The 19,598-nt window shown below is 39.2% G+C and overlaps 1 protein-coding gene across 1 annotated transcript; it reads left to right on the top strand.

Annotated features, from left to right (window-relative positions):
* The first annotated feature begins 12,178 nt into the window (after positions 1–12,178).
* On the top strand, positions 12,179–19,598 carry fgf19 (fibroblast growth factor 19). The gene is made up of 3 exons (XM_044141872.1): positions 12,179–12,418; positions 12,510–12,613; positions 18,906–19,598. The coding sequence occupies exons 1-3, from the start codon at positions 12,208–12,210 to the stop codon at positions 19,218–19,220; spliced, it is 630 nt and encodes a 209-aa protein (XP_043997807.1). The 5' UTR covers positions 12,179–12,207; the 3' UTR covers positions 19,221–19,598.

The raw sequence follows: 19,598 nt of genomic DNA, 5'->3' as shown, positions 1-19,598 counted from the left end.
TAAGGAAGCCATCTCTAATTCTCTCAGTCTTGATGTAAAGGTTTCAGTTAAAGAAGTTCTGTTAATTTCCTTTTTTAATTCTTTTTAAAAAAATGTTTTGCTCCATGTAGAATTCGGGAAAAGGCCCATTTCTGTTTGGGGAAATAGAACAGTGAACTTGACTCCCTGATATCTCAGCGGGTTTATATGTATGATATTGTTCAATTGGGTTTGGTTTGATCAGAATCTTCTCAAAACCGAAATAAGATGTGTGTCATTGTGTGAGAATGTGGCGCTTATTGCCCAACACTTCAAACCTTATGCTTGTCCATTTCACCAGAGGAGGACCTGGAGGTGCTCTGGAGATATTTCCTTTAACTTAGATTTTAAATGGATTCATGTGCCAGCATCAGAGACAGCATGTCCTTTTATTTACAGTTAATTCTCTTCTCTATAGCCTGATAGCATCAGAAAGATGACCCCATCCTGGTGACACATACCTACAGCAATTCCTCTTTTTGAGAGTTTTACTCTAATATAGCACCTGCACTGTTACTGACTATAACTGAATTAGATAAGCTCATAATGCTAACCAAATAATCAGCATTATTTTTCTCACTTTAAAAACTTTACTGTCCCATGCAGACAACTCTGAACTCTGTACCACATTTGTTTTTAATCTTTGCTGCAGTAATTTTCCAGAAGCTTACTGTTTATTTGGGTCCTGCTGTCAGTAGAGGCTCTGACTAGATATGACATGAAAGCATCAAACAGACCAGGACTTTGAATCTTGTAAAAAAAAACACAGAGCTGCACCACTCAGAGCCTGGAAGAGGGGCTTAGTGTTGTCAATGAAGCTTACCTCCATGCTGCTAAATGGGCTAATGGCAGAAAAACAACTTTCTGTTAAAGGAAATCTGTTAGGCTGCTGTGTTTGGTGCCCATGCTAACTAGCCTGAGAATTCATGACAGGCTCCATTGTAGTGAACCAGCTGTAGTGTAGTAGAAAGCAAAGGGGAGGGTGTGAGCAGCGAACACACAAGATTTATTGACAGCACTAAGCTCCTCCTTTGGGCTATGATTGGTTGTTTCTGACCTAACGTTGTATTTCTGCAGATGGCTGTAGGATCAGAAGCATAGCAGCTTGGTTTTTCTCATATTTCATATTTCTCATAATAACTGTCACGACATGGTGACAGTTTTGACAAATGTGTAAAAAACATTTTTTTTTATTTTTTATTAAAGCTACATATGTTTCATAAGTTTCTTGTAAGGAAACTTAGAGCACACTAGAGGGAGATTGAAATATTATAAATCAGGAGCTGGAGCAACTTTTTACTGTGACGTAATGACATGAGTCTCTCAGAGAGGAACAGCGTTAAAGTTCTGAAAGTGGAAAAGTTTTCTGTCCAGCGTTGCACCAGAACCAGGCTCAAGTTGGGCGAAAAGGAGCCTGTGTGGCTCTGGGGCCTAATTGAAATAGTATCATGTTTCTGAGAGAGAGGGACAGAGAAGAAAGAGGGAAATGGACAAGAGAGGAGGAGGGGAGAGTTAACCCCACAGCCTCCACTGTGTCTGTTTATAGCACTGCCAGAGGGGTGAACTCTGAACTTTTCTGCCGTCAGTCTCAGTCAGAGCTCTGCGTCCAACAGTAGCGAGAGGAATCCTCTTTGACATGATTTAAGTGGAAAACTTGGGAGTTTATAGGCAAGGTCAAAGAGCTGAAATGCAACAGTCAAGTAATAGCCTTGACCTGGGATAAGACTATTCTTATTTCAAGTAATGCATTATTGTCAGGCAGCTGTCAAACAGGAAAAGTTGCTTTGTATCATTAGAACAACTTTGCTGACTGGAAAAATCTGCAAACTTGGTTTGTGTTGTTCTTAACTTTCCATAAAAGCTTGTCATACAAAAGGAATGATTTATAAATATGAAGCTCATTCAGAACTTATAATGTTAGCTGGCACATTGTCTCTTCCATCCTAACACCTCTTCTCATATAAATATAGATACACACACACACAGATCATTGTAGGTAGCACTCTGTTAATGAAGGGAAAGCCCACAGTGGTTACTACAATAACTTGAAACTGACAAAAGTAATAGTAAATAAAAATGTTTTAAAAATTAACCAGTGAAAATCAGACATTCCTTTTGAAATGCAATTCAACAAATGAAACAGACCAGAATAAAACTGATGGTACCTGTAACTTAATATTTTGTTGCTCAACCTTTTGCAATCAAACCATTTCTTTAACTATCAATAAGACTTCTATACCTGACTACAGGTATCCTGGTCCACTCCTCATGGACAAACTGCTCCAGTTGCCTCCAGTTGAAGGGAAAACCTTTGCCAGATGTTTCAGCTCCACAGATGTTCAACTGGATTTAGATCAGGGCTCATAAAAGGCCATTGCAGTATAGTCCAATGTCTTGCTCTTGGCCAATCTTGGGCAGCTGTGTGTTTTGTGACATTATACTGTTGGAAACCCCATGAGCAAGCTTTCCAACAGTAGGCACCACATTTATCTCCAGAATGCCTTTATAATCTTAAGATTTCCTCAAACCTGCACAAACCTCAAAGCGGCCCCAGAGCATAACACAGCCTCCTCCATGTTTCCCAGAGTTCTTTCCTTGGCAAACAAAGAGCTGATGATCCAGTTCCAGTTTTCTCCTGTCTTACTGGGGATATTCTCCCAGAAACTTTGTGGCTTGTCAGCATGCATTGTGGGAAATTCCAGTCTCATTTTTAACACTCTGCTTTCCTTCTTGGTTGTCTCCCATCAAGTCCACTTTGATTCAAACAATGACGGATTTGACACTGATGTACCTTGACCTTAGAGTTGACCTTTGATTTCTTTGGAGGTTGTTCTAGGCTCCTCAGTTGCTGTCATTATACTTATCTTCAATTTGTCATAAATGTTCCTCCAGTTTTCAGTAAATTTTCATTTTTTATCACTTTTGTCAATTATAAGTTTTTCATGGTGTACTATGGGCTTTTATGGTCATTAACATAAAGTTGTCAGAGGTGTGCATATATCTACATTTGTATATATCTATAGATGGACAGATTGGGAGGCTAAAATTATGACAGAAGTTACTGCGTGGTTAATAAAAATAGCACTTCGTTCCAAAGGAATGCGAAACTCAATTTGATAGTTTGAAAAAATTTACAAAATGTCTATTTGTTCAGTACAAACATCAGACTATTTACAGTCAGTGGTAATAAATTTGTTCCAAACAGCAGAAATCTGCAGAAACATGCTGCTGATTTTACCCCCACTTCACACCTGCTCACCAGTTTAACTCTGACTGCTCCTCTGGTGGCTCGGAGGTGTAACAGCAGAGGGTTCATTTCTGTAGCTGTGCTTACATAACAAACGAAAGGCATTTAGTAAATTCTCAGAAAAAAAGAGTTTTTGAATAAACACAACCACTCATAATCAATTAATTTAGTTTGATTGATTAATATAATATAATATATATCTTATGATTTATTAATATACTCAATATATTAATATGTTATAATATATTTAAACACCTAAGCAATTTTCCCTTGGGGATCAATAAAATATATTCTATTCTATTTCATTTTATTAAGGAGTTGGAAAGAAGCACATTAACATTTACTAACATGACATTTACATGGATGCCAAGATATCTGTTTTCCCATTTCCAACCAGAAGGACTAAAAATTTACAATTTTATCTATACGACATCTTCCAGTAATTGTTGTAAAAAATTCTCCTCAATAATGAGCTACATGTAGTAACTGTCCTCATTGTTAGAAAACATTCACTAATATATATTCCTTGTGAGATGCAAGCAGTTGCCCAGTTTAGGAACAAAATATTTCCACCTGTGCTTGTAAGACTTTGGATTTTACTAAACCAACACTTCTGCCAGTCTTTGCTTTAACTTCCAGTGTAAGCTGCTGTCCTGACCTACTTCTGCTTACTGTACGTTTGCGTCGTCTACCCTCCCTCCTTCTAGCATTTGTCTCTGTCTCTCTGAGTCCTAGAGGTTTGCTGCAGGCCGGGCCGGCTCTGGTGGCGATGTTGTCCTAGTTGTGCCTTGTCACGTTCTGGCTATCTTTACCCCACGATATACTTTTAGAAAACTAATCATGCAAGAAAAATTTACAGACAGCTGTTGAACCATATTATATGCTAGACTCTGTAACTCAATGTTTTTCTGTATATATTTTGAAAGTGAAGGTGCTAAAAAGGGCTGGCAGTTTGAACTGAACAGAGCTGGTTTGGAATAGTTGTCTGAAAGCTTAGGGTTCTTGATTTGCTCATCTTTGTGTGATCAAGGTTTTCAGTCAATATTTAATAACAGCAGTTGCAGTGAGGTAGTATCTTATTTTCTCTGCTTTTGTGTCTTTTTTGGGAAAGACATTTGGAACCTCCATTTCAACATTCCATTATAATGGTGCTAATAGTAGCAGCCTGGCTCTTGTTAGGGACAACGGTGCTTTCCCTTCTGCTAGTAGTAGCTAGTAGTGATAATAAATTAGCAGGGCAGGCAGCCACGCTGCATGCACACGCTAGCTATCCAGGTGCAAATAGCTTAACCAAATCTCATGCAAACTGTTTCTGTAGTGACTTAAGGCCAATCCTGCGACCCGCCGTGGAAATCCAGAGTGATCTGGACTCTGCAGGCTAACTGTGAAACATAAGTTCAGCTTTCAAAACAAGTGCTAAAGTTACAGTGTGCAGCTCCTGAAACACCTCCTGCTACAGCACAGTATTCAAGGACATATGCTGTGTACAAACAGCATATGTATACATATGCTGTGTCTGGTGCTCACAGCTGGGCTCGCTGCTCAGCAGTCTCCCTGCTTTGCATGACGTGCAGCATGTTTACCTGTATGCACTCCAGTGACCCTGGGCCAGCCCTTTATCCCACCTGATCATTTGGTTATCCAGCTGCAGCCTCAGCACAGCAGATCACCTCCTAAATCTACAGGCTGCAAGTGGCAAAGTTCACCTTTAGCAAAAAGAGCCACAGGCTCCACTGAATGTGGCTAGTGACAGAATCACTTTAGCCACATCACATCACTTCTGCCCTACCAAGAGGTTCTACTCATACATCCAGACATCTGAGTCTTCCATCTGAAAGGTCTCTGGTCAAAAATAAAATCTTGTTTTGAATTTAACAGAAGTGAAAGAAATGTTAAAATGAATAAACTAGCCGAACACCGAGAAATGAGGAAGCAATTTTTCATGTAAAAAGTTAGAGTGACTTAGTAGAAAAGGATTACAGGTTTTTTTCTAATTTTATGAATCCTTGAAAGTGAACCTTTTTATGTGGTGATGCATCAGGAGTGAAGAGTAGTAAAATGGCTGAATTTCTCTTTTCACATTGTTTCTTCACGTCTGTGAACTGTATAATGTTATGTAGCCTACTGTATTCTTTTCAAATTTCATTCAGGGAAAGTGATGGAAACTGATTCTTAATCTCAAGTGGTCTTACATTAATTTTATATTTTCTATTTGTATTCTATAAGTTGTCCTGTAGTTTTATACAGGTCTCTAAATGTACCTTTACATGTGCTGTGCACATGGCTAACGCATACCTCAAGGGTTGCTGATAATTAAAACATATTTCTCCTAATAGTTTGTGTGATTGTTTCTTGCATCTTGCTCAGAATGTTGGACTGAGTTGTCCTTGAGTTGCTGCACAAATGTACTAATTTTGTAAACAATGAAGAGAATTTCAAATTGACTTATTGTCTCAGGTGTGGCTGCCAGTAAGTGTCACATACAGATTGCCAATGCCAATTAAGATTCATAATCATACTTTTGATATTTTATCTTGCAAATACAACTTGCTTGTTTAAAAATCAGCAGACTTAAAGTTAACGTGAGCCACCTTGGACTGGAGCTGCTCATCTAGTTTAGAGAGATAATCCTTTCCTGCTTTCAAATCCTGTTTTTATGATGCACAGTATATTTGATGGAGGAGTTCTTACTATTTTGAAAACATTTCTTCATCAACTAAAACAATGCTTCAGAAATGTTTTACAAAAGCTTCGGTTATAACATTCATTCAACAGCTTATGTCGTACCTGCAGCAGCTGTCTGGCCTCTGATTTGTTGGAGCCAACACAAGATCAAATCAGACTTCTGCCCTCTTAACATTCTTCTAGTCTCAAAAATGATATAGCAGTTTATGTGAACAGTGTTTTATGAACTCATCTTTCATTTTGTTTGCACTGGAAATACAGGTAAGCGGCAGTGTGCCACCAACGATCTTCAACCCCATACTGAGAACTTGACCGACATGTTTGTTCTACCTGGAAGCAGCTTTTTGGTTCCAGATTTCTGTCCTGATTCAGACACAGAATTCATCTTGAAGCTGAAGACTGGAGTGACAGCAAAGACACCGTCCAACCCCAAACACATGAATCCCACTGCAGAAAACGTAGTTCAAATAACAGCAGTGAGGTTAAAAGCTGCTCAGCAGTTTCATCAAAGTAAACCAAAGCATGTTGTTGCTGGGAGACCAATAAGGGCACATTCAATATCGAGAATGATATAAATAATTTCAAACACTATTTTTTTCCTTGCATTAGTATTAAAACAATTTAGCACCATCCTGTGTTGACAGTGATCTCCAACTGCATTTCTCGAGTGCCAGAGTCCTGCCACAGTTAGATGTGTCCCTTGTCCTACACACTGGAATTAAATAGTGAAACTTCCTCCATAGCGTGGAGTCAAGCTCCACAGAGCTCTGCTAGTGAGCTAATCAGAGCCAGGTGTGCTGAAGCAGAGAGCCCTCTACAAGTTGCAGCACACCGGCCTTTCAGGACTGGAGTATTGGAATATTAGCAACATGAGAGACACATAAAAAACAAAGTCTTTCCAGATGCACAGCATCCAGAACCAGAGGGATTCATTTTCCAAACATGCAACGAATCAGAATAAGAGCTGATCCAACAATCAGCAGCACAAATCCAGACTCATGGAGGTCTTCCCCTTAAAAACTTAGAAGAGACACTTTGTTCATGTGTTCTCAGTTCAATCATGCTTTGTTCTGTCTACTGAAGGAAAGAAATGTTCAAAATCATTTAAAGAACATCTAAAGACAGTCTGTTATAGAGTCCAATAGTCCAGTGTTTCCCAACCCTGGTCCTCAAGCCTCACTGCCCTGCATGTTTTAGGTATTTCCTTGCTTCAGGCCAGCTGATTTCAAGTGATGACTAATTAACAGGCATTTGTTGAACAGCAATCAGTTGAATCAGGCACATAAAAGCAGGAAAACCTTTAAAACATGTAGGACAGTGTGTCTTGAGGACAAGGGTTGGGAAACACTGAAATAGACACCCACACACATGCAACCACACCTAAATGTATATTCTTCCTTTTTTATGTCAGGAACTCTGTATTCCATCCTTTTAAATGTCTACACTCACAGACTCTAATTTATATTCAACCTCATACAGTCGAGTTATGATACAAGACTGTCAGGTTTCATCGATCTTACAGAAATGAAACTGTGTGTAGGTAACTGAGCGAAATGCATTAAATATTTGGCCTAAAGAAGCAACTCCCCTTAACAGACAGAAACTAATGAGTGAAAGCAGGCCAGGTACAGATGAAGCTGCTTTCAGGAGGGTTTCCTTCAGTCCAGGACCCAGGATCCAACAATTTGTCTATAGAATTTTTTACTTATGGAACCATCTAAATATCTGGGCCCAGACTAAAATTCAAAGTCTGCTGCCTGAAGCTTTGTTGGTATTTGTGTTTCACTGTGGCCTTGGCCAGACCAGGACAGGTGTCCACATAGCTTCTGTACATATTTATTTTGGTCCCTACATTTGGCTGCAGCTGAAGCAGGTCACATCACAAGTAAACTTTTTTCTTTACTTGGGAGAAAAACAATCTTCCTTAAAGCATGAAAGCTAAGACAATGATAGAGATTGTGATTGAAGCAGTACAATGGCTGAACATGCTCAAGAGCATCAGATAAAATAAAAACTAATTCTGAATGTTTCTAAAAAAAATGACATCTGTGGAGTTTAACTTCATCAAGAATACTGGCTGTTTCATGGATGACATTGTGAATGTTGAAGTTTTTTGCAAATTGATCAAAAACTCCACATTCCATGGAATATGACTTATCTATTTAAAAGACCCTTTAAGTAACAAAGAAACCTGCTTGGCAATTAATACAAGACCAAAGAACATAACACTGAATATAATATAACAAAACACATAATGTACATAATGGAATTATTAGACTAACATAATCTGAACACTTTTATTGTTATTAGACAGAAGCACAACAGTTATAATGGTCTCATAATTGTCACATTTAAAACTCACATTAAGCCCCACAGTAGTAATTATAGACAAAGATACATAACTTTTTAAAGTTTGATAATTAATACTTGTTATGACATATTTATAACAGAAGAGAATACTTGGTTAATGTAACAAACACATTTTAAACAATGTCAACTTTGTATTAAAAGTGTCATTATTACCGAATGACATTTAATGACAACAGTCATAAATATCCATGAAGACTTCTTGATGTTCTTGACATGTTATATTGTTTATGACAGTGTCATGTCAGTCTTGTGCACTTCAAATAAAGTGATACCAAACAGACTTATTCTGGTTTTGCTATCAAATTAAATAACTGTTTAAATGTATCAACCAAAATCAGCAATCTTTAATAATTTTTTTAAAAAACTGATATTGTGTCTGACACTCCTTACTTTACAACTGTATTTATTTTTGCTCCGCAGCCACTGACTGAAACTTAACGTCTGAAACTTTAACGTTCAGACGTTAAAGTTTGTCTTTAAACAGGATTATGAGAGGAATATTTCCGGTGACAAAAAGAAAAGAAAAAAAGAACAGCTTGATTGCAGTTGTCTGTCTGGGGATCTATAGCTGGAAACATGTGGTGAAATGCATTCTTCTGCTAAGATGAGCACCTGTAGGTATAGGTATTTGGAGTCCAAAGAGTAACCATCACACTAATGATGAGAAAAGCTGGCCTGCCTCAACAGGGCAACAGTGAAATGAGGCAGCGATCAGTGTTTATGTGGAGCTAAAGTTTAATCTGGCAAAACCAACATAAAGAACTTTGTAAATGGCTTCAAATGGGTTTCACTTCATGGCTTCTCCCATGTGCCACTCACATCATGCCTTCAGGAGATATTTACATCGAAGGCTGCCATCTAGTGGCGGAAATCTTGCAGAGATCTATAGCTGTAAGGACATGGTAATAAAGCAGGGAAGATGTTGGACAAGTCAAACAAATAGTTATTGTTTTCTTTAAGAGATATTTTTAAAATATATTATATTGGTGCACATATTCTGGGATTGTGTGTTCACACCACACCAGAACAGTCATTAGTTCAGGTAAAACTCTAAGACAAAACAATCTCAAAGCATGGAAAACTCTGGTTTTCCGATTCCCTGACTGTTCATGGAGAGGAAATAAAAAAGCTGCTTCAAGTAAGAAATAAGTCTTAATAAGAGGGCTGTGGTTCGAAAAACCTGAAATGGAGCCAAGAGGACAATGAGCAACAAGAACGTATGAGGCAGGGAGAAAACACTTTGACTGTCCTGTCTGTCAGGAGGAGTGAACAAACCGCAGTGGGTTACAGGTTGCTTAGCGCTTCTATAACAGTGCTGCTGGCAGAAACTGAATTCATATTCCAGTTTTTTTTTTTTTTTTTTTTATAAATGCAAACTATGTCATTAGCTGATGCAGCCAGAGTTATTTTTGTACCATGACACAGAGAAGTATGTTCTCTCAAAGTGGATGAGTCTGAACACATAAAGACCTATTTAATGAGACATTTAGAGAAGTGAGCCTAAGAGGGCATTTTGGTGAATGGTGATATTTGCTCAGATTATACTTTAACTTGTATGTAAATTGAAGGCAGCACAGCGGAAGTTCAGGCCAGAATGTGATAACAGAGGAAAGAAGCCTGTTGTTGGAGTGTGGAATGACCCAGTCTCAGCACACAACTTGGATTCCAACCAATCTGTAGACTTTAACCTGTCCACAAATAAAAATGGGCAATTTTGCTGCTTTTGAAAGCACTTTGGTACATCATTATGCAATGGGGTCCTCAGCACAAGACAGATGGATTCTATAGGCACAGTGCAGCCTGTTAGAAGGCACAATAACAGGAGAGATGTAATCCAGCTATACAGCTCTTTACTTTATTGCAGTAAAAACATCTTCAGATTGAAGGGCGTCATTTCTCTTTGTAAATAATTAGATAAAAAAGCATAGCTGCAGTAGAAATGTTAAACTTTTACTCACTTGGTATATTTAGCAGAACCTAGAGTATTTAGAGAGTCTTGCAGAATGTATTTTTACTATTTGAACTCACTCAGTACTCATGGTAAAACATTCAATGTTTTTGGGGGGATTTCATCTGGAACTCAAACACAAAGTGCTGCATAACTGTAAATTAGGAGGGAAATAGCACATGGTTTCAGTATCAAAGGGATTCAAGCCCCTCTGAGTCATCTAAGGTCTAATGTCTTTTTGCCCATCCTATCTGCACAATATCTCTGGCTGTACGGCTTGTAAGTTCAAGCCGTACAACAAATTCTAAACTAGATTCAATTCTGGACTTTGACTGGGCCATTATAGGTGCCTTCATCTAAATAAAAATCACTTGTATGTGATCTCATCTGGCCGGAACCAGATCAGATCTTGGTTCCGGCCAGATTTCAATGTTCTTGTCTTTTCCAGGGATTGCTTACATTTGATAGGTCCTGACTATTCTTTGACTAATAAACTTTCACAGAAAGTCTTGTTTTCTCGGAGGAAAGAATCCAAAAACAACTAAAAGAGAATGTTTTGGAGAGTTTACAGATTTTGCAGGAAAACTAAAGCTGTCACGATCAAGCAGAAAATCATTGTAATTCAGAATCATAAACATTTGGAATGTCAGAGGAATAATCTGTATGATGGAGTTATTGAAATAGAAGAACTTATCAATAACATCTAGTCTATTCAGTATGCTTGTATGCCTTATCACTGAAGCCCCTTCAGGCTCAAAAACTGTACTCATTAATGAAAAGCTTGATCAAAATGCTAATTATCATTTTAATTTTTTTATTTTAAGCTCTAAGCCTTTACATGGACTGTCTGCTTTCTGATTTACTGACTTGATTGGACTGTCCATCTCCTGTTGTCTGAGGTCGTCTAATCAGAACACTGTGTTGGAGATCGTTTCCAAGCAGAACCCAGACAGCTCATACTCATTCTGTCATGAACTTTGGGGATTCTTGACAATATCCTCTGTTGTTTTATAATTGTTCTCATTTATGTTGTGAACTGTGAAGCGCTCTATAACGTCTGTGCCTCAGAGAGTCTGCTGTCCTCTAGAGCCCCCTGGAGGAGCAGGCATCATGTCTCTCCATCCTCTTCAATAGGAAGGAGCTGTCATTCATGACTGTTTCTGTCAAGAATCACTGATAGTTTATTAAAAATAGTTTACTGGGCAATAAAAGCAACAACAACGAAAAAACAGAGAAAAAACATACTACTGTTTAAAATTTAACAAGAAATTTTAATCAGTATGATTTTTTTCTAGCATATGGATAAGTTTAATGGAAGCAGTTTTAGTTACAGCAGAGCTTCTAAAAAAATCAACCAACTCCAACTATCATGTCAGGTTCTTCTTTTCAGTTGTCAGAGCGTTTTGACTGATAACCTGCACATGAACAGAAAGAGTATTTTGTGTCTGGACTGCATATTAAAAACTCAAAGGTGTATCTTTGTTTACTTATTCTATGAATTTGATTTGAAATATTCAAAATAAAATAAAATATTTTTTTTACCAATAAAATAAAAGTATTATGGGTAAAATTGAAAACTTATGTCAGTTGCAAAAATGTACTTTTAAGAATTTACGTGTAAGAGATGAAGTGTGTTGAATATGTAGTTAACTGTATTTTATAATGCGTTTATCTTTTTCTAAAAGTTTGTGAATGAGTTCTGAGGCGAGACAGGTCGGCTTTGGGGCTGGTCGGGGGCCGAGCCAGAGCTCATATTCAGTTGGATGACGTGCAGGGGTGTGTTGTGGACTGCTTCTGAGAACTGCCTTTGGGAAAGAGGGTTATCAGGAGCTGATAAGGACTCCATTTAAAAGGGTTGCGTTAGGATGAAACTGATAAACTACTTCACTACCAGCTGAGGAAACCAGAGGCCCAGGACTGTGCGGGAATTTGACAAACCATGCTGTTGTTTGTGTTCATTCTATGCATTGCTGGTGAACGTTTTACTCTGGGAGTATTTTGCATGCCAGTGATGGACCAGGGGCCACATGTCACCCATGGCTGGGGCCAGGTGGTCCGGCTCCTGCATCTGTATGCAGCCAAACCAGGGCTGCACCTACTGATAAGTGAGGATGGACAAATCCACGGTTCTGCAGATCAAACTCTTTACAGTAAGTCTAAGTCTAACCCTAACCCTAAACATTGTAGCAGCAGCCGATTACAGATTCTGAGGTTTTTCACATGTGAACATTTGAACTGCAGGCCTGCTGGAGATCCAACCTGTTGGCCCCGGACGTGTTGTGATCAGAGGAGTGGCAACCAAACGCTTTCTCTGCATGGAGAGCGATGGCAGATTGTACTCAACTGTAAGCTCTTCAGTAAAAGTTATAAGAGTAGTCTGTCTGTCCTTCTATGTCTGTTAGGAATTAATTAAATCACTATAAACAAAATTTTAAATACAGTATTAATGAAGTAAACATATAATTATAGCTGACAGAAACGGTAAAGTGAGTTTGAAGTTACCCCCTTTGTGGTTGCAATTACTTGAACTTGGGCTCTCCTATGTCACTCCGTCATCTATGACCAAAGTAGCAAAGTGTCCTGAAACTAACTGTCGCCCCTATCTACACTTTTCATTTGACCTTGAGTAACTGCATCAACTCAGTGGACTTGTGTCTGAATCAACTTAGCCCTCCACCCACTGCCTCTTTCTTTACTAATTCTGCCACCAACGACCACCACGATACTTAAAATAACCTCTGATGAAGTGATTTGTAACATCTATGCCATATGGTCACATGACCAAGGCTCACATTGTCAAGGGTAACTCTTACCATGGAAACCCAGAAAAGAAAAAGGGAAAATGTTTTTGAAGACCCATTTACTAAGTCTAGTCAAACTTTCTTTTGTTCTCCAATTTAAAAGTCTGAGCAAGGCGGTGCTGTGGTGGCGCAGGGGCAAAAGCACAATCCATGTTGTGCTGTTGCCCTTGTGGTGGTAATCCCAGGTGCGATTCCCAGCCTGGTGACATTTGCCACATGTCTTCTCCATCTCTCTCATTACCCTCTTTTCTGTTGGACTACCTTCAAATAAAGGCCACTAGAGTCATATAAACCTTAAAAACAGTCTGCACAAGAAAAGAAACATCTTTAGAATATTTTAAAGTTTTTTTCTCCATGTGGAATTTTTTCTGTTGGGGAGGATAAAAAAAATTACAGTGTGCAAAATTTGATCAATTGTGTTTTTCAATGAAGTATTTCTGATGATAAAAATATATTTTCTTTCATTTCTAAAGAAAAAAATTAGTTTTTTTTTTTCCACTTTAAGCCTGAATGGCATTTGGAAAATGTGTTTTGTCGAAGTCTTTCTATTTCTTGCTTAAGTCCTGAAAGGCGAGGGAATTTTTTTTTTTTGGTTGTATGACTTACAAAATCTTTTTTTCCTTCTCATCCAGCACACAAGAAAAGGAAAAAAATCTGTCATTATTTTTGCTACAGTAAAGGTTTTTTGCCTGTGTGTTGAATGAGAAGAAAATAAAATAAAGAAAAATGGCATGAAAATAAATGAATAAATAAGACTTAGACATTTTTGTTGTACTTTGGTTGTTTGATGTAGAAATGAAAGCAATATATTTCTAAAGTCAGAAAAACTTGAGTACAATCTAACATAAGTTTAACTCTTTAACAAAACTGTCATTTTTGAGTAATTTTTCAGTTCTGCACATTTTGTTGATGCTACTTTTTCTTCTCCTTCACAAATGTAATTGTGTTTTAATCTATTTAATAAAAAGGTCCATTGCTTACTTACAGTACTAGTTTTTCACCACATTATGACAAGAAACATTCAAAATACAGCTGATCAAGTCAGATACAGTAGCAAATTGCCATATATATTTGAGCTTTCCAAACAGACTTGATCTGTACTTTACAAAGTACAATCCAAACATAAGCAGCAAAATTTCAACCAATATGGCCAGTTTAAATTTTTACTAGATATATGAAGTAGTAGTTGGCCCATGGTCCCACCTCAGGCACTTTACTGAACCCTGTCTACTGTACAGTTGATATTGCATTTCAGGTGCAAAGGCTAGAATGTTTGTGTCATGAAATCCTGACTGCCTAAATCCCTCTGAAGTATCCATTATTAACTGCCTTTCACCAGTTCTCATATAAAATTTGCTTGAATTGGTTGTATTTAAAATGTTTTACTTTGAGGCTTTTACAGTCTACAGATTCAGTTATAGTTCAACAGCTGAGAGGCCTGCCTGAGTGAGAGACTCAGGGTGTGTTCCCTTTCTACATGAAACACAGCAAAAACCTTTTGCTTTAAAAAAAAAAAAATAAAAATAAAAAAAAAATAACCTTTGCTTTTGCAGAGCCAACTGCAGAGCTTGTTGCTTCTCAGGAAATACTGTTGAATTTGCTCATTGCTGATTCTGTCTTGAGAAAATGGCCAGGCTGACTACAATTATCAGAACCAGGCGACTCCAGCCTCTCTGAGGTACTCAAACAATGAAGGAACAGAAGTAGAGGTTGTTTAATTATGTCTATAAACAAAATGAAAAACTAAATGTTTAAATTACTGAAATGATGAATATCTTGAAAGCAATGTTGAATATTGTCAGTAAAGTAGTTCAGCCAGTTGTGAATTGAGTGGAAATCCCTGATTTCCTTCCAGATTTCAGCTTCCATGTGTAAACGGCACACAGGAGAGGAACAGCTCTTATAATGTCACATTTTGTTCACCAACTTGAAAATTAATGACAGAAAGCTGAACTTAATATCACACCAAGATACACAATTGGACTCAAACGGTAAATTAAATATATTATGACAATGCTTATTGCAACTTATTTTTTTTAAATAACACTATTTTTGCTAAAATTAAACAATTAAATGTTTGAGATATTTGATCAATCAGATTTTTTGCAGTTTTGACACTGTTTAACAAAAGACATTTCATGCCATTCAAGCCTCAATTCATTCTACTTTGATTGTCAATTATTTCAATAATTTTTTTAGATACTACTAGCATCCCCTGCAAGGAAATGAGATTACATGATTCCAGTAAATAATGTCTACCAGTTGGACGGCATTCTGAATTTAAGAACTTAGTAAATGGAAGTAACGTATAAGATTCTCAGACAAAGTTATGAATATGCATATTTATAGCAAATAATACTTGAACAACTTTTATTTCCAGTCAGTTGAATGAAATCCTCAATGAATTAGAAACCCAAAAATATTTATTTTGTTTGCATTAATTTAAGAAATGGATGAAGTAAGAAATAATAATAATGCATATAGCGTGAAATGAACTGGCAAAGGGAAGCACTGCCTCAGAACCAGTTTTTACTGACACTTTACTAATTAGTATATAAGTGGTAAAGGTACAGTTTTGGAACATTGACAACTAAAGTTCCAGAGAAATATTTGCTGACCCAAGTTGTCCTCTCTCATGTTGTCAATCAGATTTCATATTTGTAAAACACAACAGGCTACTCAGCCATTCAAACAGTCCACAGGTTCATCAACCTTTGTCCAGTACGGCGCGGGGTAGGATGTGTTTGCAAAGTAAAAAGCTTAATGAAAGGCCCTGCAGCAGCAACAACAACCTTGGCCTCTGGCTTGCTGCCTTTCGCCAAAGTCAACAACAATCGAAGAACCTAGAGGACCATATGAGTGATTTTGTTTCTGCTGTTGTTTCAGTTCTATAAAGGGAGCTACTGTCATGTCATAAAAAAAAATAAAATAAAAAAATTCCCTTCTCACCCACCGCGGGTGGTGATTCTTCTTCCTCTTAGCTCTGGTCCTCTACCAGAGGCCTGGGAGCTTGAGGGTTCTGCGCAGTATCTTGGCTGTGCCTTGGACTGCACATTTCTGGACTGAGATGTCTGATGTTGTTCCTGGGATCTGTTGTAGCCACTGTTCCAGTTTGGGGGTGACTGCCCCGAGGGTCCCGATGACCACAGGCACCACTGTGGTCTTCACCTTCCAGGCCCTCTCCAGTTCCTCCCTTAGGCCCTGGTATTTCTCTAGTTTTTCATGCTCCTTTTTCCTGATGTTGCAGTCACTTGGTATTGCCACATCCACCACAACGGCTTTCCTCTGTTGTTTATCCATCACGACTATGTCTGGTTGGTTCGCCCTCACCATTTTGTCTGTCTGGATCTGGAAGTCCCACAGGATCTTAGCTTGGTCATTCTCCACTACCTTCGGGGGTGTTTCCCACTTTGATCTTGGGGGTTCCAGTCCATATTCTGCACAGATGTTTCTGTACACTATGCCTGCCACTTGGTTGTGTCGTTCCATGTATTCTTTCCCTGCCAGTACCTTGCACCCTGCTGTTATGTGTTGGACTGTCTCAGAGGCCTCCTTGCACAACCTACACCTTGGGTCTTGTCTGGTGTGGAAGATCTGGGCCTCAATTGCTCTGGTGTTTAGGGCCTGTTCCTGGGCGGCCATGATGAGGGCCTCTGTGCTGTCCTTCAGTCCAGCTTTTTCCAGCCATTGGTAGGACTTTCTGATGTCAGCCACTTGGTTATTTGCGGTGGTACATCCCATGCAGGGGCTTGTCCTCCCATGATGGTTCCTCCGGCACCTCAGCTTCTGTTCCCCATTGTTTGAGACATTCACTGAGCACATTGTCTGTTGAGGCTTTGTCCCTGATGTATCTATGGATCTTGGATGTCTCGTCTTGGATAGTGGTTCTCACACTCACTAGTCCTCTGCCTCCTTCTTTGCGGTTCGTGTATAGTCTCAGGGTGCTGGATTTGGGGTGGAACCCTCCATGCATTGTTAGTAGTTTCCGGGTCTTAACATCTGTGGCCTGTATCTCCTCCTTTGGCCAGCTAATTATTCCTGCAGGGTATCTGATTACTGGTAGGGCATAGCTGTTTATTGCACGGATCTTGTTCTTGCCATTGAGCTGGCTTCTCAGGACTTGTCTTATTCGTTGGAGGTATTTGGTTGTGGCTCTTTTTCTTGTGATCTCATCAAGGTTGCCATTTGCTTGTGATATTCCCAGGTATTTGTAACCTTCCTCTATGTCTGCTATTGTTCCTTCTGGGAGTGAGATCCCTTCTGTGCGGATGACCTTCCCTCTCTTTGTAACCATCCGACCACACTTCTCTAGTCCGAATGACATCCCAATGTCCGTGCTGTATATCCTGGTGGTGTGGATCAGTGAGTCAATGTCTCGCTCGCTCTTGGCGTACAGCTTGATGTCATCCATGTAGAGGAGGTGGCTGATGTTGGCTCCATTCTTGAGTCGGTGTCCGTAGCCAGTCTTGTTGATGATTTGGCTGAGGGGGTTCAGGTCTATGCAGAACAGTAGCGGGGACAACGCATCTCCTTGGTATATGCCACATTTGATGGATACTTGTGCAAGTGGCTTGCATTTGGCTTCAAGGGTGGTCTTCCACAGCCCCATTGAGTTTGCAATGAAGGCTCTCAAGGTCCTGTTGATGTTGTACATCTCTAAGCATTCGATGATCCAAGTGTGTGGCATTGAGTCATAGGCTTTCGTGTAATCAATCCAAGCCGTGCACAGGTTGGTGTGTCGGGTTTTGCAGTCTCTGGCAACTGTGTGGTCTACAAGGAGTTGGTGTTTGGCTCCTCTGCTATTTACCCCGATGCCCTTCTGTGTCGTGCTCATGTATTGATCCATGTGTTTGCTTATCTTAGCCGCTATGATGCCTGACATGAGCTTCCAGGTTGTGGAGAGACAGGTTATTGGTCGGTAGTTAGATGGGATCCAACCCTTTGTTGGATCCTTCTGGATCAGGATTGTGCGCCCTTCAGTTAACCATTCAGGGTGGTTCCCATTCTGTAGCAGCTGGTTCATTTGGTCTGCCAGTCGCTCATGTAGGGCAGTCAGTTTCTTTAGCCAGTAGGCATGGATCTTGTCTGGCCCTGGTGCTGTCCAGTTTTTCATACCTGAGACTCTTTCTTGGACATCTGCCACAGTGATGGTTACCGGATTTTGCTCAGGGAGTTTGCTGTGGTCATCTCGTAGAGAGATCAGCCACTTTGCATTGCTGTTGTGGGACGCCTCCCTTTCCCATATGCTTTTCCAGTATTGTTCTGTTTCCAGCCTTGGTGGGTCTCCAGCCTTGTTATTCCCCTGCCACTGAGAGTACACTATATATATATATATATATATATATATATATATATATATATATATATATATATATATATATATATAATACAACAGAGCCAGTGACAAATACATCTATTCAGGAAGTGCCTAATTTTGACCTTATTGTGTAACTCTTCTCTATATATATATATATATATATATATATATATATATATATATATATATATATATATATATATATATATATATTTTTTTTTTTTTATATATATATAATACAACAGAGCCAGTGACAAATACATCTATTCAGGAAGTGCCTAATTTTGACCTTATTGTGTAACTCTTCTCAGTAAAACTAAGAAATAATGAAAAAAAAAAAACAACAATTATGAACTTTAATTAGTGCAGATGAAGAAAGATCTTGTGAAATTCCAGAATTCCAAATAAATGCATTACCTAACAGTTCCTTTGTGTCAAACAACACGACATACATTTGGAAGTAAACTCAATAAACATGTTTGGCTAAGCTCACATCTGAATATCTCTGATCTTTTCCAGCAAACATACAGCAGAGCTGATTGCACCTTCAGAGAACAGATCCAGGCAGACGGCTACAACGTCTACACCTCTGATGGACACGGGGCCCTCCTCAGTTTGGGAAACAACCAGCAAAGACACAGCGGCTCAGACCGTGGTGTTCCAGCTCTGGCCCGCTTTCTTCCCAGGTTGAACACCCTTCAGCAGGCCGTCCCCACAGAGCCAGATGTTCCTGATCAGCTCAGTCCAGAGAAAGTACAAGAGACTGTGGACATGATGGGCTCCTTTGGCAAGCTGTCTCATATAATTCACAGTCCTAGCTTCCATAAGAGATGAAGCGGCCGGTCTGAAACAGCTGTGAAGGGATGTGCCCATGGACACCCAAGCGCTACCTCCTGCATGCTGTAAACTCATGGACAGACAGGAGTTGCAACTGGTCAGCACGTAGAAATGTTGGTGGCATGGTTGTCCAGCCGGAGATGCAGAGAGGCATGCTGAGTGGAGCCTGACCCCTGGAGGCACTTCAACCCTCCATCCTGCATTTACACCCACTCAACAAACTTGAGAGGTATTCTCAGTTTTCCATTCTTCCAAAAGCTTTTTCCACATGAAGAAGTATGTTTGCTTTGAAACAGTGACTAAAGTGTACTGATAAACCGCTGTGTTAGTGAACGGCTGGCAAAGGAAAAAACTTGCACAACATTCATCAGGTAG

The sequence above is a fragment of the Gambusia affinis genome, linkage group LG02 (assembly GCF_019740435.1).
Source record: "Gambusia affinis linkage group LG02, SWU_Gaff_1.0, whole genome shotgun sequence".
In the NCBI taxonomy this organism is placed as follows: domain Eukaryota; kingdom Metazoa; phylum Chordata; class Actinopteri; order Cyprinodontiformes; family Poeciliidae; genus Gambusia; species Gambusia affinis.
This window is presented reverse-complemented; position numbering and strand designations above follow the sequence as displayed.